Consider the following 22994-nt stretch of genomic DNA (forward strand, 5'->3'; position numbering starts at 1 on the left):
GACAGCAGATGTAAATTATCAAAGTGGACATATTCCAAACACTAACATGAAAATAAAATGATTTTTGTACCTTTGTTGTCTGGTGACTTTGTTTTTTGATCATTCTGGTCCCAGTATCTGATTCTGCTACTCTCTATCTGTTCTCTTAACTCCGTTTCCAGGTCTTCCTTTCCATGTATTTCTTTACTTTCCTCCTTTCTTCTTCATTTCTTGCCCTACATCCATAAGTAAAAGCTGGGTCCTCTGCAGGCTTGACTGCAGGAGGTATAGAGTGGATCTAGCTTCTGCCTATTTTCTCCATCCATGTGCAGTTTTACTCCTCTCTTCCTTTTCCCTCATCTCCATCAGTATACATCTCCTTCCTCTCTCTTCCCTCCTTCATCCATGCCCAGCAGGTATCCTCTGTCCTCCACTCCATCCATGTACAGCATTTCTCCTCTCTCCTCTCCCCTCCATATGCATCTCCTTCCTGTCTTCCCTCCCTTCCACCCATGTCCAGAATTTCTCCTGCCCTCCCCTCCATCCATGTGCATTTCTTCTCTCTCCCTTCTCCTCCATCCCTGTGCATCTCCTTCCTTTGTATTTCCTTCCCTCCATCCCTGTCCAACATTTCTCCTCTCTTCTCTGTCCTCCACTCCATCCATGTACAGTATTTCTCCTCTCTCCCCTCCCCTCCATGTTGTAATACCTGTAATCCCGGTAGCAAACCTTCAGGGGTGGTAGGCTCCCTTCAGCAGTCCCCAAACAAAGTCCTTCCAGACAACATAGTTTTTAGTTCCAAACAGTTTATTTCCCCTGCTCCACAAATCTCAGTTCAAGGGGGCTAAAGTCCCATTCAGTTTCCAAAACAAAGCAACAAGAAAAAATTCCCTTTTAAATCCAAGTTCTCCCCCAGTTCAACAGCCTGGGTTTCAGTTTTAAAAGTCTTTCCTCTTGGGTGGTTGCAGAATGGCAGTACACCGCCTACAACACAGCTAATTGACTCCTGTGACCACCCACTGCCTTCAGTCCCTGCAACTCTGCCCCAAAGTACAATTACAGTCCATGTCAACCGGCTCCTCCAAACCTAGTGTGCTGATCCGTCCAGACTCTCCTTCCTCCAAGCACTCCATTAACTCTGCTTCTCTGCTAGGCTGTTGGTTGGAGACCTCCTCCCCCTCCCAGGTGGAAGGAATCTTGTACTGATTTCTAACCCAAGGGAATTGAGCTTGGTCATCCCTGCTCCCCCTTCTGGCCCTCGTCTGCCATAGCAGCTGCTCTTTCAAGTCCTTTTCCCCCTCCCTTCCACGTGGGGGCCATACCGGGTTTTGGGACCTACCCCCCGATCCCTTCTCTCAGGGCCTTGTGGGGAATGTAGTCTGGCCCCATACCTCCTCCTGACCTGCTTAGACCCTCCAACCTCCTTACAATGTGCATCTCCTTCCTGTCTTCCCTCCCCTCCTTCCATGTCCAGAATTTTTCCTGTCTTCCCCTCCATCAATGTCCAGCAACTCTCTCTCCCCTTCCCTCCTTCCATCCATGTCCAGCAACTCTCCTCTCTCCCCTACCCTCCCCTACATCCATCTATCCATCCATATCCAGCAACTCTCCTTTCTCCCCTGCCCCCCTCCATCCATCCATGCCCAGCAATTCTCCTCTCTCCCTGGGCCATGCCCTCCCCTCCATGTCCAGCAATTTCTCCTCTCTCCCCTGCCCTCTCCTCTTATACATGTCCAGCGATTCTCCTTTGCCCCTATCATCCCCTCCCATCCATGCCCATCGACTCTCCTCTGCCCTCCCCTCCCATCCATGTCCAGTGACTTGCCCCAGCCCCCACCTTCCCCCCTTTTCAATCCTCAAGTTCCAGTTCCAACCCTGACCCCACCTGTCTGCCCTCCCCCCAACATCCCTCTTTTCATTCCTTCCGCTCTGAGGGGTTTAAATCTTTTATTTTACCTCAAATCACACCAGAGGCGATGGCAGTGAAAGCAACAGCCTCATCTCTAGCCTGCCCTTCCCTCTCAGTGTCCCGCCCTCGCGGAAAGAGGAAATTACATCAGAGGAAGGCGGGACACTGAGAGGAAAGGGAAGGCTACAGACGAGCCTGCTGCTTTCACTGCCACCGCTGCGACTTGAGGTAAAATAAAAGAATTAAACCCCCCAGGGCGGCAGGAATGAAAGGAGGGCTGTCGGGGAGCTGAGGGTGAGGAAGTGGGATCCGAGAGGTGCCTGCAGGTGAGCCAATTGGGCGGCGGTAAGCATGGCTTTTGGCGCCCTCCAGAGGTTGGTGCTCCCCTGCCATGCTTAACTTACTTACCGGGTTCCACCTCCCTTGCCCTCGGCAGCCAGCCATGCTCATTTTTATCCTCATCACTCTCCACATAGCTGTTCTCAGCATCTTTCAGTCTTACAGTTCCATTCCTATCTTTTCTCCTTTCCCCAACATATTTGAAAAAGATCTTGTCACCTCTCTTTACATCTTTAGCCATTTTTTCTTCCGCCTGTGCTTTTACTTGCTGTATTTCCCTCTTGGATTCTTTGAGTTTAAGCCCGTAATCTCTTCCATGATCCTCCTGTTGCTTTCTTCTGTATTTCTTGAACAAAGCCTCTTTTGCCCTTATTTTGTCAGCCACCTGCTTGGAGAACCATATAGTCTTCCTTTTTCTCTTGTTTTTGTTTACTTTCCTTGTGTAAAGATCAGTTGCCATAGATATAGCAGCTTTTAGCTTGGACCACTGCGCTTCCACTTCACCTGTGCCTACCCATTCCATAAGCTCCTTCTTCAGGTATTCCCCCATTTAACCAAAATCAGCACATCTGAAATCCAGTGCGGCTGCACTCTGCTTTTGCTCTCATATCAAACCATATCGTGTTATGATCACTATTACCTAGGTGGACATTGGAAACACTGCCTTCATTCGTGAGCACTAGATCCAGCGTAAACTCTTCACTTGTGGGTTCCATCACCATTTGTCTGAGTAAGGCACTTTGACAGGCATCCACGATCTCCCTGCTTCTTTACGATTCTGTCGATGGGATGTTTCAATCCACATCGGGCAAGTTGAAATCTCCCAGCAACAATGCCTGCCCTTTCTTACCAAACTTATGGATATCTTCAATCATATCCTTGTCTAGCTTCTCCATTTGTACCGGAGGTCTGTAGATAACATCCGTGTGGATATAGGTTTCATCTTCTCTTTCCAGAGCAATCCATATAGCGTCTTCCTTTCCCTAGGTCCCCTGATTTTCAAATACTCTGATATTATTTTTCACATACAGCGCCACTCCTCCACCTCTTCGACCCTTCCTGTCCTTCCTAAAAAGATTGTAACCTGGTATGGTCACATCCCATTCATGATAGTCATTGAACCATTTCTCTGTAATGGCAACAATATCTAAATCTTCTTCAAACATTAGGGCCTGTAAGTCTTCAACCTTTTTTCTATAAGACAGCGGCCTGCTTCAGCAGTCTGCCGTCCATCACAGGTTGGCGCAAGTTTGAACTGCAATTGATCGCGTTTCATTTTGGCTTTACATCCTGTCCCCCATACTACATAAATTAAGAAGATGTATTGAAACTATAGGCGACATTGTGATGCATTGCAGACTCCTGATGCAGGCCAATTAGGTCGAAACACAGCCTGTGTCAAATGTAGTTTGATTTACTATAAAAAGATTTGTGACATCTTCAGTGTATATAGTGTGGTTTTGTGTCACCTCCGCTGTCTTTTGTTGTCCTGACCTGAGAGGTATGGTCTTTTGTTTTTTTCTTCTGTACTTGAAATTGAACATCAAGACATGAAAAAATACAACAAATTGGAATCATATAAATATGAAATAATATAGCTGAAAGTGAAGACATTTGAGGAACCCCAGAGTACAAATTTATCCACTCATTTCCCAATTGAATTCAAAAAACATCTTTGAGAAATGAAAGATTTAAACCAGTCAAGGACTTGCCAACCAACCCCCAAAGCTTTTAAACAGTCTATATCTCATGGTGAACAGTATCAAAAGCTGCAGAAATATGTAATGTTACTATGAAGTGCTTGGTGCCTCTTTTGAATCCCGCATGGATCAAGTCTATTGTAGAGATCAAGAGCGTTCGGTAGAATGTTGAGGGTCTAAAACTAAAGTGGAACATATTAAGAAGATTATTGGTTTCCAGAATGTCTTGTAATTGAGACAACACCACTTTTTCCAGAATTTTAGCAAGAAGCTTTAAAGTAGAAATAGAACGAATATTTCCCGGATCATTTAAATCAAGATTTTCGCTTTTCAATAAAGGAAGAACAACTGCACATTTCAGACTGCTTGGAACAATTGCTTCAGTTAAAGATTTATTAACCAAAGATGTGGTAGACTCCACCAAGTCTGATTGTAAAAATTTTATTACAGTTAGAGAACAATCGTGTAGTGGACAGCCACTTAAATTTAGACTACTTACTAAGCCAGAAATTTGTTTTGTAGTAGCAAGTGAGAATTCCTCCCAAGATATGTTTTATGTATAGAAACATTCTCAAACAAAGTGGAGATCTGGCTTACATTGTTACAAAAAGCAGTAGCAAAATCCTGGCTTATCAGAGTATATTTAGGGCTGTTATGCATATTAGAAGTAAGTCTGTGCACAATAGCATAAAGCTGTTTAGGAAGAGAAGGAGTTTCAGCAATTTTGAGATCAATAAACTCTTTTTTAGCAGTTAATGTAAGTTTTTGATAATCAAACAGACACAATATTCAACCAAATTTAAACCATTCTTTTCTCTATGCCAAACATGTTCTTTCCTTCTTAGCTCCTGCCTTGTTTTTCTGATATCATCTGAAAACCAATGTACATTATTAGATCTTTTTATTATTGAAGCTTTTTTGGCATCGACGTATCTAAACACTCAGATAATGAGTAATGCCATATATCAACTGCATTCTCAACCAGAAGCGTATCCAAATTCATCACCTTCGGGACCATAAGGACTTTAATTTATTAGAATCAAACTGTACATGAGACATTCTTTCACCAGGAGTAGAAACTACATTGAGACAGTTCATCAGATCACATACCGACAATATCAAATAATGATCAGACCAAGGTGTGCACATACTTGAAATAAAATCAAAACCAAACCATTTACCTATAAAGCAAAGGTCTAGCCTTATGAGTTGGACCTTTAATTATTTGAGACCATTCTAAACAATGTAATCAGTGAGAGAAATCAGCAATTAATAGGTTGAACTGGAGATTGAAATCACCTAACAAAATAGTATTGCAAGCTGAAATCTTATAATTTTACAAGGTTTCAATCAAAGGAGAAAAGTCTGAATGTAAACATCCCAGTAGACTATAAATAAGTAGTATGTAGAAAGCCATAGAGATTCAACCATATCTGAAATTATCAAAGAGTGGTAACTAAAATGTAATTGCATTTTAGCGCTGAGTACGTCTAGTAGCACTATAGAAATGATAAGTAGTAGTAGTAGTAGTAGTAGCAGCAGCAATCACTAAAAGACCACCACCACACCTCTGAATTCTCAATTGACAAAATGTAGTATAGCCAGGGAGACAAATGTGCTTAATGATTACGGTGTCTGTGTCACATAACCAAAATTCAGTAATACAAAGAACATCCATTTTAGACACCAATGCTTATTCTAGCATTTGAATAAGTGGTCTGTTCAGAAGGACACTGAATACCATTAGTTGCTCTTATCATCTGGCCGCAGCAGTAACACAGTAGATGATGGCAGACAAAGACCTGCATGGTCCATCCAGTCTGCCCAATAAGATAAACTCATATGTGCTACTTTATGTGTATAGCTGACCTTGATTTGTATCTGCTATTTTCAGGGAACAGACTGTAGAAGTCTGCCCATCACTAGCCCCGCCTCCCACCCAATCTCTGCCACCCAATCTCCGCTAAGCTTCTGAGGATCCATTCCTTCTGAACAAGATTCCTTTATGTTTATCCCACATATTTTTGAATTCCGTTACCGTTTTCATCTCCACCCCCTCCCGCGGGAGGGCATTCCAAGTATCCACCACTCTCTCCGTGAAAAAATACTTCCTGACATTTTTTTGAGTCTGTCCCCCTTCAATCTCATTTCATGTCCTCTAGTTCTACCGCCTTCCCATCTACGGAAAAGGTTAGTTTGCGGATTAATGCCTTTCAAATATTTGAACGTCTGTATCATATCACCCCTGTTTCTCCTTTCCTCCAAGGTATACATGTTCAGGTCAGCAAGTCTCTCCTCATACGTCTTGTAACGCAAATCCCATACCATTCTTGTAGCTTTTCTTTGCACCGCTTCAATTCTTTTTACATCCTTAGCAAGATACAGCCTCCAAAACTGAACACAGTACTCCAGGTGGGGCCTCACCAACGGCTTATACAGGGGCATTAAAACCTCTTTTCTCCTCTCTCTATACAGCCTAGCAACCTTCTAGCTACAGCCTCCGCTTTGTCACACTGTTTCGTCGCCTTCAGATCCTCAGATACTATCACCCCAAGATCCCTCTCCCTGTCTGTACATAGCGACTCTCACCGCCTAACACATATGTCTCCTGTGGATTTTATTTTTATTTTTTTTAATTTTTACGTCTTTTATTTTTATTTTTTTATTTTGATTTTTGATTTTCTTACTATTATGGAATTATGTTGATATACTATTGTATATTAAGAGAGTGTGTTTTGTTAACTCACTGTCATTTTCATATTGCTATGTCACGTTTGGGGCAGTGTTTTAAGCAACCATTAACAATCAGGCATTTAGCATGTGACAATATACATGCATACACATATATACACACACACACACATATATATATTTTTTTCATATTTTTCATTTTTTAAATAATTCATCAATGTTTTATGTTTTACTGAGATCCATTCCTATGCATTAACTATAAACGTATACTCTTTGGAACTTTTAATACCATAACATTGGTTCCATTTTTTATGTTATAAGTATCACATTATTTCATTTGCTTACATATATGCATTTCTTCATTTTTCCATATCATGAGGTACACGTATACTGCCTACAGTGGATAATGTTTGTACTATTCTCTTGTTCCTTTTTTACAGATGTGTTAACCATGTCACTGTGTTCATTTATATTTTTCCCGTTTAAAAAAAAAATCCTTGTTTAGAGTTCATATATGATATTGATGTGTCATCAATTCTTATCTCTTGGTGCATTTTAGGATTTTAAGTTTTCATCTGCAACACCCCATCTTGTTTGGTTTTATCCATGTTTTTAATTTTGCTGATTTGCATTTGCTTTTGTGAAAACATTTCATGCATTTTTGTATTTATAACTTTATTTGATGTTTTTTCTAGGTTATAATCTATGCTTTTATAGATGTCTTTTATACTAATATGTCTATAATATTCTTTTACGATTATTGTTGTTCACAACTTATAGTTAGATTTATTTATGTTTTATATTTGGTTTTGTAGACTCCTGAAAAAGGTGCTACGGTGCCGAAACACGGCTTTGTTGAGTCAACCTGTTATAATAAATATACTTTTTTAAAATATACGTCTCCCCTATTGATTGGAAAGAGCCTATCTTCCCCCAATCTTCTCTTTTTCTCCTTATATTGTTTTGTGGGGATTAAGTGCGCCTCCACACTTCGTGTGGCTTCCTTTTTTAGTAAAATATATTAAAACAATGAGATAGAGTGATCGTTGTATGTCATTGTTATGTTATAGTATGAAGGCTGTTATAAGCAGTATATCCTTCTGATAAAGCAATTTGCGAAACTCTGCATGAGTTAAGGATTTACTTGTGTGAAAAAGAATTTATGTGCGAGTGGCATTTATATAAGAACATTTACACCATTGATTGTTGAAGCACAAGGGTACACCATGAAGACATTTTTATGGTGATAGTAAGATTGAACCTGTACCTTCTTCCACCACAAAGGGTCGGAGACATAAGATTTCTATAGACATCTATCTCATGAATTTGGATATATAAGTGTCCGATCGTCAGGATGGTGGTATACCTATAATGGCAGACTAAATGTGATTGTTGAACTGTGAGACTCAATACCTTAATACATTGTCTGTCTGTAGATGAAAACAAAATAATTGGTACTGGGTGAAATCATTTGGGTTATGGCAAGATGTCAGTTTAGGTGTAATTTGTCTAATTAGAGTTAATAAAGAAGTGTACATCAATCACGGTGTTGGCTATTGTTATGAGTTTGTTATTTGATAGAAACATTGCAAATTTTATTAGTTTGGGTTAGCATAACAAACTTTATATGTTTTAAATTAATAGTACATACATTGTGCTGTATTTTTGAGAACCTAGATTTAGGCTTAGTTGATATTTCAGTGCCTAAAACTTTGTTTTCATTTACACCAATGAAAACGTGGTGTCAATCCCAATGCGTAGATTTACACGCACTGGGCCATATTCTGTAACTACATGTATATATTTTGGAATGCACATGAAACGCCCATTTCCCCGCCTATAACCACACTCCTTTCTGCCTGCATACATTAGAAGTTCGGCACACTTCATTCCAGAATACACTTAGCGAGTTGTGCGCCTATAAGTACATAAGTACATAAGTAGTGCCATACTGGGAAAGACCAAAGGTCCATCTAGCCCAGCATCCTGTCACCGACAGTGGCCAATCCAGGTCAAGGGCACCTGGCACGCTCCCCAAACGTAAAAACATTCCAGACAAGTTATACCTAAAAATGGCCATAGTGCATCCTTGTGTGGGTCATTCCCACACGCTAAGGCCATTTTTCTGCACTGGTAAAATGGCCGCCTTTTCTGTTTTTTGAATTAATGGCCACATGCTAATTTTCCCATTAGCATGTGACCATTAGTGCTTGAGTCCTTACCTCCACCTATTTTGTAGGCAGTAAGGGCTCATGCGCTAATCATGCATTAATTGGTTCGTGCACGGCAATGTAGCTGCGCTACCTAATTAGCACAGAACACACCTATTGTCTGCCTCCAGTGCTAAAAAATAAAATCTGTTTTTTAGCATGTGGGAAGAGTGTGCCAATCACAAAATTATTATGTGAAGCCAGAGCATACTTCGCGGTAAGGCCTTTTTTGCTGCAGTAAGCATGATTAGTGCGTACCAAGCTTAGTAAAAGGACCCCTAAAAGTGAAACTGATACTATAAATGTCAGTATAAGACAGTTTGGCTCCAGAATAAAAACCAAACACATCACCCACATCTACATACTGTTGGCACTATAAAACTGCAAAACATTTTTTAAAAAATGCTGGAATTTAAGCCTAAAAACCCTTAAAAACAAAGTGAAAATAAAACTAAAATATGATTAAAAGAAAGTTTAAAAACAGCATTTCTACCTTAAAAGTAGTCTTTTCAACACACAGCAATCTGCGAAATTGATTGTTGAGGGATCCTTTAATGAAGCTACTGTAAAAGGGGAGCTGTGCTAGCTTCAGCTTGTGTTTTTGATGAGCACTGAAGCCCCCTTTACTGCTGCGGGTAAAAGGCTGTTTATTTTTGGGAAAAAGAAATGGCCATGCAGTAAGCGAACCACTTTGAGATGATGGTAAGGGCTCCCACGCTAACTCAACGGTAACTAGGCAGAGGTTAAGTTCTGGTGCTACTAAAGCAGGTCTGGAAAAGTCCTTAGATGAATTTAATGTTAAAATTGATAAATTTACTAAAGATCTTCAATCCATTAAGGTGAAAAAACTTACACGTGACAAAAAAGATTATTCTGAGAGATACATATACACATGGATGAGGCAGGATTCTCAAACTTCTAAGAATATAGGAGGCAATGAATTATCATCCAGCACTTCGAGTGGTGAGGATGATATTAGTGACAAGTTGGGGTCGACACATTTCAGATCCCGAGGTCATGGCAGAGGTACCAGGAGAAATCGCGGTCGAACAGCAGTATCTGTCGAACAATCAAAAACAAGAGGCAGATATCGGACGAGAGACAATTCCCTATAATTAATCTCTCTGATAAATTACTCTCTAAGACCCAGTTGCAAGTTCTATCTAAAAGATTAACATTCGTACCTTCTATCTAAAGGATTAACATTCGTACCTTCTACTTATTATGACAATTTTCAAAGTAGAGTTGATCTTTCTAAATTTATTAGAACATTACTACTTAAGGTCTTTTTTCAAGACTCAACAGTTGAACATTCTACTTTTTCAACAGTGAGGCAGAAGAGTAAGTGGATCCCCCCTAGCCCTTTGGACCCGGTTATAGACACGTTTTATCGACATGAATTAAAAGATCTAAAGTCTCTAGAAAGGAAGACTACCGGGTAGATTTAATATTTCTTTTCAAGAAAGGCAAGCTATTTATTCTCTTGCCAACAACAATGATATCATCATTTGTCGTGCCGACAAGGGCGGAGCTATTGTAATCTTACAGAGAGGAGATTATTATAGGGAAGCGCTTCGCCAATTAGCTGATGAGACCACCTATGCCATGATGTCTCATGACCTGACTGATGATCTCTACATGAGAATTGAACAAATCACTAAAATAGGTGTTCAGTCTGGATTTCTTTCCAACAATAAAAAATCTTTTTTATGTCACAAATATGCCAAAATACCAGTTTTTTTACCTATTACCTAAGATTCATAAAACTTTATTCATCCTCCGGGGTGTCCCATTGTAGCCACCAGAGACTCCCTTCTTGAAAGCACCTGCAAATACATTGACTGTTTTTTGTCTCCAATGGTCCCTGCCATAAAATCTTATATTAAAGATACCACCCATTTTCTTAAAAAGATTGAGAATGTCTCTGAAGTGCATATTTCTGGCATTTTAGTTACCCTTGATGTTCAGTCGCTTTACACAGCTATACCTCAAAATGAAGCCATCACGATCTTGGAAAATTTTCTAGAAGCACGTCCTAAACCTACCACTGTCCCTACGGAATTTCTTTCTTAACTGCTTCGAATTGCTTTGTTTAACAACTATTTTATTTTTGATCGTGATATTTATGCCCAGCTATCTGGTATAGCTATGGGAGCTGCATTTGCCCCTGCTGTGGCTAATTTGTTTATGTCTCATTCTGAGGAACAATACATCTATAAATTAACATCGATTAAACAAGTGCTGTGTTGGTGGCGTTATATAGATAATCTAAATGGCTGTAAAGCAGATATTCAGTTGCACAAGAGGGAAAAGTCTCAACTGAATATCTGCTTTACAGCCATTTAGATTATCTAGTACAGTTAGCAGAGAATCTGTTAGGCGTTATATAGATGACATTTTAGTCATCTGGAATGCAGATGAAGATAGTTTAAATCATTTTGTAATTGAATTAAACTCCTGTCACCCTACGATTACATTTCAATGTAACTTTCACCATCGAGAAATTAATTTTTTGGATGTACTGGTGTCTTTAAATAATGGGGTATTGGAGACTGATTTATATACTAAAGCTACAGATCGTAACACCTTATTATTGTATGACAGTATGCATCCTGCACATATACGCAGTAATTTACCGTTTGCACAATTCCTGCAGTATAGAACATTAACCACTACTTCCAGGAATCTCCAGGCTATTGACCCTCCCACCTTATCATCTAGTATTTCTAATCTCCTCCCCTCCATCATGTCCTCCGAGTCTGTCGACGAGGCTGTCTCCGCTTACAATGCCACTCTCTCCTCTGCTCTGGACACCCTTGCACCATCCACCTCCCGTCCCACAAGGCGTACTAATCCCCAGCCCTGGCTGACCCCTTGCATCCGTTACCTTCGCTCCTGCGCCCGATCTGCTGAACGCCTCTGGAGGAAATCTCGCACCCATTCAAATTTCCTTCACTACAAATTCATGCTATCTTCCTTCCAGTCCTCACTATTCCTTGCCAAACAGGATTATTACACCCAATTGACTAATTCTCTCAGCTCTAACCCTCGTCGTCTCTTCGCCACCCTTAACTCCCTCCTCAAAGTGCCCTCCGCTCCCACCCCCCCTCACTCTCTCCTCAATCACTGGCTGACTACTTCCGCGACAAGGTGCAAAAGATCAACCTTGAGTTCACTACCAAGCCACCTTCTCCTCTTCACCCTTCAACCCTCTCCCTCAACCAACCAACCCAGACCTCCTTCTCCTCCTTTCCTGATATCTCCGAGGAGGAAACCGCCCGCCTTCTTTCCTCCTCAAAATGCACCACTTGTTCCTCTGATCCCATACCCACCAACTTACTTAACACCATCTCTCCTACTATCAGCCCCTCCATCTGTCATATCCTCAACCTCTCTCTCTCCACTGCAACTGTCCCCGACACCTTCAAGCATGCCGTAGTCACGCCACTCCCCAAAAAACCATCACTAGACCCTACCTGTCCCTCCAACTACCGCCCCATCTCCCTCCTACCCTTCCTCTCCAAGATACTTGAGCGCGCAGTCCACAGCCGCTGCCTTGATTTTCTCTCCTCTCATGCCATCCTCGATCCGCTTCAATCCGGTTTTCGCCCTCTTCACTCGACAGAAACAGCACTCTCTAAAGTCTGTAATGACCTGTTCCTTGCCAAATCCAGAGGCCACTACTCCATCCTCATCCTCCTCGATCTATCCGCCGCTTTTGACACTGTCAATCATGACTTACTTCTTGCCACACTGTCCTCCTTTGGGTTCCAGGGCTCTGTCCTCTCCTGGTTCTCCTCCTATCTCTCCCACCGCACCATCAAAGTTCACTCTCATGGATCTTCCTCCACCCTCATCCCCTTATCTGTTGGTGTTCCCCAGGGATCTGTCCTTGGACCCCTTCTCTTCTCAATCTATACCTCTTTCCTGGGCTCCCTGATCTCATCTCATGGTTTCCAGTATCATCTCTATGCTGATGACACCCAACTGTATCTCTCCACACCAGACATCACCGCGGAGACCCAGGCAAAGGTATCGGCCTGCTTATCCGACATTGCTGCCTGGATGTCCAACCGCCACCTGAAACTGAACATGTCCAAGACCGAGCTTATCGTCTTTCCACCAAAACCCACTTCTCCTCTTCCTCCACTTTCTATCTCAGTTGATAACACCCTCATCCTCCCTGTCTCATCTGCCCGCAACCTCGGAGTCATCTTTGACTCCTCTCTCTCTCCTTCTCTGCGCATATCCAGCAGATAGCCAAGACCTGTCGCTTCTTCCTCTTTAACATCAGCAAAATTCGCCCTTTCCTCTCTGAACACACCACCCGAACTCTTGTCCACGCTCTCATTACCTCTCGCCTGGACTACTGCAACTTACTCCTCACCGGCCTCCCACTTAGCCATCTATCCCCCCTTCAATCTGTTCAGAACTCTGCTGCACGTCTCATATTCCGCCAGAACCGATATACTCATATCACCCCTCTCCTCAGGTCACTTCACTGGCTTCCGATCAGATACCGCATTCAATTCAAGCTTCTCCTTCTTACCTACAAATGCACTCAGTCTGCTGCCCCTCACTATCTTTCTACCCTCATCTCCCCTTACGTTCCCGCCCGTAACCTCCGTTCACAGGATAAATCCCTCCTCTCAGTACCCTTCTCCACCACCGCCAACTCCAGGCTCCGCTCATTCTGCCTCGCCTCACCCTATGCTTGGAACAACCTTACTACTACTACTTAGCATTTCTATAGCGCTACTAGGGTTACGCAGTGCTGTACAAGTTAAAACATGGGGAAGGACAGTCCCTGCTCAAGAGAGCTTACAATCTAAAGGTAACAAACTATGTAGTCAGTGTAGTCAGTGTGCGCCAAAAGCAAGGGAGAAGAGATGGGTTTTGAGTAAGGACTTAAAGATGGGCAGGGAGGGCGCATGGCGTATGGGCTCGGGGAGTCTGTTCCAGGCATAAGGTGATGCGAGGCAGAAGGGACGGAGTCTGGAGTTAGCGGTGGTGGAGAAGGGTACAGATAGGAGTGATTTGTCCTGAGATCGGAGGTTACGGGTGGGGACATAGGGGGAGAGGAGGGTAGAGAGGTAATGGGGAGCTGCAGATTGAGTGCATTTGAAGGTCATTAGGAGAAGCTTGAACTGAATACGGTAGTGAACCGGGAGCCAGTGAAGCGACTTGAGGAGAGGGTTGATATGAGAGTAACGGTTCACCTTCCTGAGCCCTTACGCCAAGCCCCCTCCCTGCCCGTCTTCAAGTCTTTGCTTAAAGCCCACCTCTTCAATGCTGCGTTTGGCACCTAACCCTTACCGTTCAGTGAATCCAGACTGCCCCAATTTGACTGCCCCTATCGGACCGACCGTTCACTTGTCTATTAGATTGTAAGCTCTTTGAGCAGGGACTGTCTCTCTTTGTTAAATTGTACAGCGCTGCGTAACCCTAGTAGCACTCTAGAAATGTTAAATAGTAGTAGTATAGAAGAATTTGCGATTCCACTCAAAAATATAAGCGTTCTGCTCAACAACTGATGAGAAACTATTTAATAGAGGTTACCCCAAAAGACGATTAAACATGCATACAAACGTGCTCTTTTTAATCATCGTGAATTTCTTTTAGAATCTAAACAACATAATTCAAGTGAGATGATTATTCCTTGCATTATGCAATATTCCTCTATGTCCCCTCAGATTGCCAAAATCATTCATAAACATTGGAACATTCTTTCTACACATACTATTTTTTCTAACCATAAATGTATGGTATCTTACTCGAGAGGGGCTAATCTGTCTGATTTATTATGCCGCTCTGATATATGGACAAATAAAAATTTTGACAATCCTGGACACAGAAAATGTGGGATATGTACCATGTGTGACATTATGATAGAGAACAATCAGATTTGGGATAACATCAACAACAGATTCATCCAATTGAGAAGTACTACCACCTGTACCTTGAAGGGTGTTATTTATCTCATTACATGTCCGTGTGGATTAAGATATATAGGTCAAACGAAGCGTATGCTAAAAACACGACTTATTGAGCACAAATCGTGCATTGTTAATAAAAAACTTCACATGCCTTTGGTTAAACATTGCATTCAAGAAGAACATACTTTTGGTCAATTGCGATGTAATTGAACACATTCCGGATAATGGAAGACGGGGTGATATTTCAAGATCTTTGCATCAAAAAGAACAAAGATGGATTTATCGGCTACACACTGTATTTCCTGACGGCCTTAATGGCCCTATTGAATGGGAAGCCTTTTACTAATCTAATTTGATTTATTTTTGTTGTTTTCCTATTATTGGCTAGTCCCTTTAAGGAAATGACATCATCTTTATTACGCTTCCGGTCTGCTTTTATAAGCAGTTACCAGTTTGGTTTAGAAACTACATGATATGGAAGATGTTCATGTTCATATTTCCTCCTGAAGAAGGAACGAAACAGTAAGAATTCTACGGCTGTAGAGGAGAGAGAGACAGCGAGAAATTCTGTGGGATTTAAAGACTGATATTCTGTACTCTTCGTATATGGAGGCGCCTTCCCATGATTTTTGCCTGGGATTGAAGCTAAGTACTCCAACTATTACCGAAGTGATTTACAGCTAATTGGTTTTTCTCGTTTTGCTATTTTTCTACCTTCCGATATATATGTGTCATCTTTATGCTTCTATATTGTTGACTACCTTATCAACTTGGTCCAATATTTGGGATCTTTTTCAAACACAATTTCTCTGTTTTTTACTACAGATTGTTTGATGTATTTCACTCTGTAGGTTTTTTCAGAGAATTGTTGGCCCATGATAGAAGCCTTATCAGGTGTGTCCACTGAGTTGGTACCCTGGGCTATTGAGGCCTCTTTATTTAAATTTTTTGAGGATTTGGACATTAGTGTAGTCACTCTATAGAACTATCTAGAGCTTTTTTGTTTAGTTGCTACTAAAATAGGACATATTTTTATAGTGCCAGAAATGGCACACACTAGGGGTGGGAACTATTGCCGGGCTTCTGTGGTAGCCCAGCGGTAGTTCCGGATTGGTGCGCAGTAAACCCGCAGTGGGCTTATTGTCAGACCTGTGAGTTCTTGTACCAAGTAGAGCGCTGCTGAGCCCGGTACTCTGACCAGGTTCTACTTGGTGGCCGGACAACCCCAGGTTTCACCTGTGCTGACCGCCGTTCCCTAGAGGTTGAGCCCCTAGGTGCGGGCGGCCTGCAGGGCTTACGAGATGGAGCAGGAAGCGGGGTGATGAACGTGATGGCCAGACAGGCAGCAGGCAAGAGAGTAATCCAGGTACAGGCAGAGTCAGTAGGCAGGCAGCAGACACAAGAGTAATCTAGGTACAGGCAAGGTCAGTAGGCAGGCAGCAGACACAAGAGTAATCCAGGTACAGGCAAGGTCAGTAGGCAGGCAGCAGACACGAGAGTAATCCAGGTACAGGCAGAGTCAGTAGGCAGGCAGCAGACACAAGTGTAATCCAGGTACAGGCAAGGTCAGTAGGCTGGCAGCAGACACAAGAGTAATCCAGGTACAGGCAGAGTCAGTAGGCAGGCAGCAGACACTAGAGTAATCCATGTACAGGCAGAGTCAGCAACGAAGAACAAAGTAGAGGAGAAGCACACTATTGAGCAAGTAACACCTACCGAAGTAGAAGCCGAAGCAGGGAGTCTAGGGAGAGCTCAGCTGATAAAGTGCTGGCATCTGACATCAGCAGGGAGAAGGGGCACAGCCATAGGACAAGAGCAGGGGAAGGAGGAACTGGAAGACCAATAGGAGAGAAGCAAGGGAAGCCAGGCAGAGGAAGAGCAGACCCAGGTGCATGGAAGCAAATCAATCAAGGAGCCTGCAGCCAGAGAAGAACTACACACACATGGCTCAGGGCTGTGCCAGTGAAGTGTGTGTGTCGACGGGACCCTGTGCAGCCCGATGACACTCTTGCATTGAGGTAGGGGACATGACACGTATCTCTGCTTTGTAAAAGGGCCTCTGAGTAAAACTGGCACAACTCCTGTTAAGAACAGCATTTTCCCACAGAAAACGCCATCAATAACATCACACTATCAAAACTCTTCAGAAACACTAAGGTTGCTTTAAAAATGCCGGTCAAGCAGGACTCAAGGGAAGAAAATTAGCTGGTAAGAACAAATTTCATCTTATTCCTCCCTAGACACACTAGACATACTGAGGGTGCTCAGCACCCACAGAGTTGGCTCCTACGGCAGCCTCTAATGCCAAAGAGTGTGATGTGGAACTGCAGCAGTGTTTGGTGGAGAGACCACTGTGGAGAGGTCACTAGGTTTTACATCACTGGCGCCAGTAATGAAGGAGCCCATTGGAGTTGGTGAGCTTGAAGGAAGCTAGATAGACTACTTATTGAACAGATACTGGAAGTGACCTGGATTTTGAGATGGGTGGCAAGACTGAAATTATCTCTTACCATGACTTCATGTCTTTGGTTTGGAACCCTACTGAAAATATACTCTTATTGTTATTATTAGAATTAGCGAGGCTAGAGTGGTCTTTGATTTCTCATCTTTACTTATGAAAACCAGGAGTATCTGCCACATTTTATCAGATCAAGCTGTACAAATGATGTACTTTGGTTTATCATAACATTGTTATAAAATAAATTAAGCATGTGCATTTTGTATCCATGCTAATATATATGCATTTGTTTTAAGAATCGAAGTGGAAAAATCACTAGAAAGGAGCTACGTCGCATTGTGGATTGTGTAATGTTTCGCATAAATGACCAGCAATTCAAGGAGCTAATGATCATCCTTGACCCAGGACACACTGGCTTTGTTAATTACCACCATTTCCTTGAACTGTTTGAAGAAAAAGAGTCACCGGTATGTGAATTAGCCATTTTCAAATTAATTTTTAGATTAACCATGGGCTTTCAATTTAAGAATGTGGCATCTGTTTTGTTGCATACATTTTCAACTGCTTTGAGTAAAAAGCCTTGCATGTACCTTTCCTCCTCCAGTTTCCTTTTGCCCTGACTCCATCTGTTGCTATTGCATGAAAACACTCCAGTTGTGACCAGTGTGGGTACTTTTTACCCACAGAAACGGATGGACAGTTTTTAATGGGGCATTTCAAATAGGTAGACAACTGTGTATAAAAAGCTTTAAAAAGCCTGTCTTCATAATTTTTTATTCCTAAAGTGTGAAAAATTAGAAACATGGAGCCCAATTTTCAGCAGCAGCAATGACCATATTAATTTACAATCTAGCATCCGCCTTTAAATTTGTACATATTTTGAGTACCACTATACCTATATGTCTCCATGTTAGAACATAGAAATCGGAATTGAGATGTCCAGGTTGGGATGTTTCTGATTCCAGTAGCATTTTAGAAAAAAATCTGTGGACAAAGAGTCTTTTCTAAAATATATGTAGGTATACACGTGTATGTGCCAGTTATGTGTGGGGAGAGCAACTATTTTACATTTATCAACATCTAAAACGTTAACAGAGGCAACAGTTACAGTTAGTTCATTTATAGCCCACTAATACCAATAACATAGTTCACAGCGGATTACAGTTAATGTACTAGATGAAAATAGATCTAGGATGTGGCAAAAATTAATCCAAAATTACCGCAGATACTATATCAAGGTCATAAGTAACATTATCAAAATACATCATTAAGGTAACTGCAACAAATTACTTCTTATCACATATTTATAAAACAGCAATGTCTTTAACCTCTTCTTAAAGATATCATAACTGCACATATGCGTTAGCTTAAATGTAAGGGAGTCCCATAATCTAACTGCCTGATTTGAAAATAAGCAAGTAAACAATTTCTTCGAAGTGTTCCCCCGAGGACTGGAGAAGGAGAATAAAAATGAACTTTGAATACTGTGATATTGTCCTGATTTTGAATAACATACCAAAAAAAACCTCATATATTGAGGAATCAAACTATATACAATTTTTATAGTAAACATCCTAATTTAAACAGCACCCTAGCTTCCATAGGAAGCCAGTGCATCTTATTAAAATATGGTGTAATTCTACCTATTTTTTTAAGTGTCGGCACTTGCACACGTAAAGATTATTTTGGAACACAGATGTGTATGTTAGCCATTTTGGGAACCTACATATCTAAATGCTCCTAATTAAGTTAATTGACCACAGTCTTTCTGCATTATGAATTTTGAGGGGGAAAACCACAGAGGAATTAAAGGGGAGACCAACCTTAATGTCTCCTGTAAAGCGCTGCTGAAAAGGCTGGAAAGAATTATGGGGGTCTTTTACAAAGTCACGTTAGCATTTTAGCTTGTGGTAAAAATCAGCTGGCGGTAAATGCTGAGATGCCCATAGGAATATAATGAGCATCTCAGCGTTTAGTGCCAGCAGATTTTTACCACGAGCTAAAAATGCTAACTTGACTTTGTAAAACACCCTCTATATGAGCCATGCTCTGCATGCTTTCCCTACTTCTTCATCTGTAGTTTAAATATATGTTTTCTCAGCTAAGGATGTTTATTGCTCTTAGAGGGAACATTGGTCACCTCTGTTTGATCACCACTCTTAAAAAAATGGGATTATAGGGGCACTTTTGAGCACTGCAGAGAAGGACTCCTTTCACTGTCTACTAGCTGCCTCCCCGGTAACTCTGTTACTGACGGTATTATGCACGTCAAGGAATTATGTACCAACATTTTTTTTAATACATGCCAAAATAATACAACATATTACGTAGAATAATATTTACAGTATTCTGGAAATATATGCAAGTAATTTAACACTTGGTTCTCGGGCAGTCCTAGCTCCCCAGTCACACATCTTGGCCACGTGAACAATGATGCTCAGTGGCACTTTAACAGAAATCTTGTTGTTACAGGCAACCATAAAATGATTTTGGTAGGTTGTCAAATGGCCACCAGGCTTCAGCTCTGGTAGCTTTTAGTTTACTGTTCAGTTACCAAACATTACATAAGTACATAAGTATTGCCATACTGGGAAAGACTGAAGGTCCATCAAGCCCAGCATCCTGTTTCCAACAGTGCCAATCCAGGTCACAAATACCTGGCAAGAGCCATCTGAACCCTCCGACCCGACCAGACCACCAGCTCTGCCGAGAGACGACAGCCCTCTTCTCCTGCCACCACCCTGCCTTTAAAAAAGAAATCGGTGAAGCAGCGTCGCAGGCAGCACCTCGCATCTGCCCTGCTTGTAAAAGAAGCAAATCTCCTCGTCTTCGTCGGGCCTTCCCTCACTGTGTCCCGCCCTCCTCTGAGGTAACTTCCTATTTCCGCGAGGGCGGGACATAGTGAGGGAAGGGCCTGTGATACCGCTTCGCCGATTTTTCTTTAAAGGCAGGGTGGTGGCAGGAGAAGAGCAGTGGGAACGGAGCACCCCCCACCCCTGACGCCCCACCCTCGGTACGCCACTGCCGGTTTATAATTTCCCGGATCTCCTCTGGATCCTTTTTTTTAAATCAGCGTTACATTGGCCACCCTCCAGTCTTCCGATACCACGCTCAATTTTAAGGATAAAGTACGTATTACTAACAATAGTTCCGCATGCTCATTTTTCAGTTCTATCAGTACTCTGGGATGAATGCTATCCGGTCCAGGAGATTTGCTACTCTTCAGTTTGTAGAACTGCCCCATTACATCCTCCAAGTTTACAGAGAATTCATTAAGTTTCTCCAACTCGTCAGCTTCAAGTGCTATTTCTGGCACCGGTATCCCACCCAAATCTTCCTTGGTGAAGACTGAAGAATTCATTTAATCTCTCCGCTATGGCTTTGTCTTCCCTGATCACCCCTTTTACTCCTCGGTCATCTAACAGTCCAACCGATTCTTTTGCCGGCTTCCTGCTTTTAATATACCTAAAAAAAATGTTTACTATGTGTTTTTCCTCCAACGCAATCTTTTTTTTTAAGTCCCTCTTAGCCTTCCTTATCAGCGCTTTGCATTTGACGTGACATTCCTTATGCTGTTTCTTATTATTTTCAGTTGGTTCCTTCTTCCATTTTCTGAAGGATTTTCTTTTAGCTCTAATAGCTTCCTTCACCTCACTTTTTAACCACACAGGCTGTCATTTGGTCTCCCATCCTCCTTTTTTAATACGCGGAATATATTTGGCTTGGGCTTCCAGAATGCTGTTTTTGAACAGCATCCACGCCTGATGTAAAATTTTGACCCTCGCAGTCGCTCCTCTAAGTTTTTTTTTCACCGTTCTTCTCATTTTATCATAGTCTCCTTTTTTAAACTTAAACGCTAACATATTTGATTTCCTATGTATTCTTACTTCAAAGCTAATATCAAATCCGATCATATTATGATCACTGTTATCAAGCGGCCCCAGCACCATTACTTCCCGCACCAGATCGTGCACTCCACTGAGGACTATGTCTAGAAGTGTATGGAAATTTATCTCATGCATATTCATTGTAGATTTCCTGAAAAATCTGACTTGCTGGGTATGTCTTGAGAACTGGTTTGAGAACCTCTGCTGTAAGAGAAAGAATGATTCACAAAACTTATTTGATATGACTGTTTGGTTAATGTTACTCTTTTTTTTTTCATTTAGTTGGGGCATACATGGCTAAATGAAGCAAAGCCAGATAAGAAAGAAGTTCCTGTTGTTCTGGCCTGGGATACAGTATGTAATCAGATGAATATCTTTAATTCTTACTCCTCTGAAAACAGAATATTACATTGTAATTCACTGAATCGTTGCTATAAAATGGTGTTTTAATATGAAGCTTTTTTCAAACTTAATACAGGTAGAAAACATCCTTTGTGATAAGATTGCTGACAAATGGAAGTTCTTTCAAAAAACTCTGCAAGCATATGACACTAAAGGCACAGGAATTATTAGTAGAAATCATTTCAGAAAAATTCTACATGCCTATCACCCATCTCTCACTGAAGAACACTTTAAAAAGTAAGTTATGCATGATTTACTAGATAAACACATTTTGAGCTCAGTTTTTCTGCCTTTTAAAGTTTTGTAAAATCATTACAATTTGAATTACAGGAGCATTGTACTTCATTGTATTACAAAATTATACACTGTAGGTACCATATAACCTGGCTTGCTATAAACACAAGATCGCCTATAACACTGTCAAAGGTTGGACCCTGTTTTATTTTTTTTTTGTTTTCTTATATATACAAATAAAACCAAGGAAGAAGCCAACCAAAATGTTCAGAATGACCAAGGTTTATTCTCCAAAATAAATGCTGATAGAATAACCCAACATGGGCCATGTTTCGACAAACACAGTCTTTGTCAGGGGTATCTTAATAAAAACAGATAAACATAAATAGATAAAATAAATGAATACAAACAGAGTAATAACCCAACAGACATAAAATGAAAACATAATTAATGAAAACATCTAAAACATGCACACTAGAATAAGTGATATAGTTAGTGCATTGTTTTAACTGAATGTTTTAAGAATATGACGAGATTCTAGCACTCATATGTTTTTTTTTTTTTAAGAGGAGCAATCGGCACACTTTTTCTCTTTTTATAAAGGTTTTTGTAACATGAGAGGTTTTTGAGTTATGTTTGTTTTTTCCAGAAACTTGCATGTTCATGCTTTTCTCTGAGTTACCGCTTTTTGAACATTGTCTCTTGATATTATTGTCAACATTAGTTTGGTATATCACTTTTTGTACTCTATCCTGCTTATAATCGAAAGAGAAAAACGCCTATATTGCGACCCAAATTGGGAGATGGGCTTTTTTCTCCCGTGGGCGCCCAAATCGGTATAATCGAAAGCCGATTTTGGGCGTTTCCAACTGCAATCCGTCGCGGAAATGGGTAAAGTTGACGGGGGCATGTCGGAGGCATGGTGAAGGCGGAACTGGAGCGTGGTTATCGGCCGAGAAGAGATGGGCGTCTTTAGCTGATAATTGAAAAAAAAGGCGTTTTTACCACTATTTTGGGTCACTTTTTTTGGACCCTTTTTTTCACGAACAGGTCCCAAAAAAGTGCCCCAACTGACCAGATGACCACTGGAGGGAATCGGGGATGACCTCCCCGGACTCCCCCAGTGGTCACTAACCCCCTCCCACCAAAAAAACCCACTTTAAAAACTTTTTTTCCAGCCTCTATGCCAGCCTCAAATGCCGTACCCACCTCCATGACAGCAGAATGTGTTCTATCCTGTGACAGCCTT

The 22994-nt window shown here is 41.5% G+C and overlaps 1 protein-coding gene across 1 annotated transcript in view; it reads left to right on the forward strand.

The window, feature by feature from the left end:
* The window catches only part of EFCAB6 (EF-hand calcium binding domain 6), a 1149121-nt gene that overhangs the window by 429476 nt on the left and 696651 nt on the right, over positions 1-22994 (forward strand). The window contains exons 12-14 of the mRNA XM_030215418.1: positions 17519-17689; positions 21392-21463; positions 21588-21748. Coding sequence (XP_030071278.1) covers positions 17519-17689; positions 21392-21463; positions 21588-21748 — 404 coding nt within the window. The remainder of the gene's footprint in view (positions 1-17518; positions 17690-21391; positions 21464-21587; positions 21749-22994) is intronic.

This window comes from Microcaecilia unicolor, chromosome 9, assembly GCF_901765095.1.
Source record: "Microcaecilia unicolor chromosome 9, aMicUni1.1, whole genome shotgun sequence".
NCBI classification, from domain to species: Eukaryota; Metazoa; Chordata; class Amphibia; order Gymnophiona; family Siphonopidae; genus Microcaecilia; species Microcaecilia unicolor.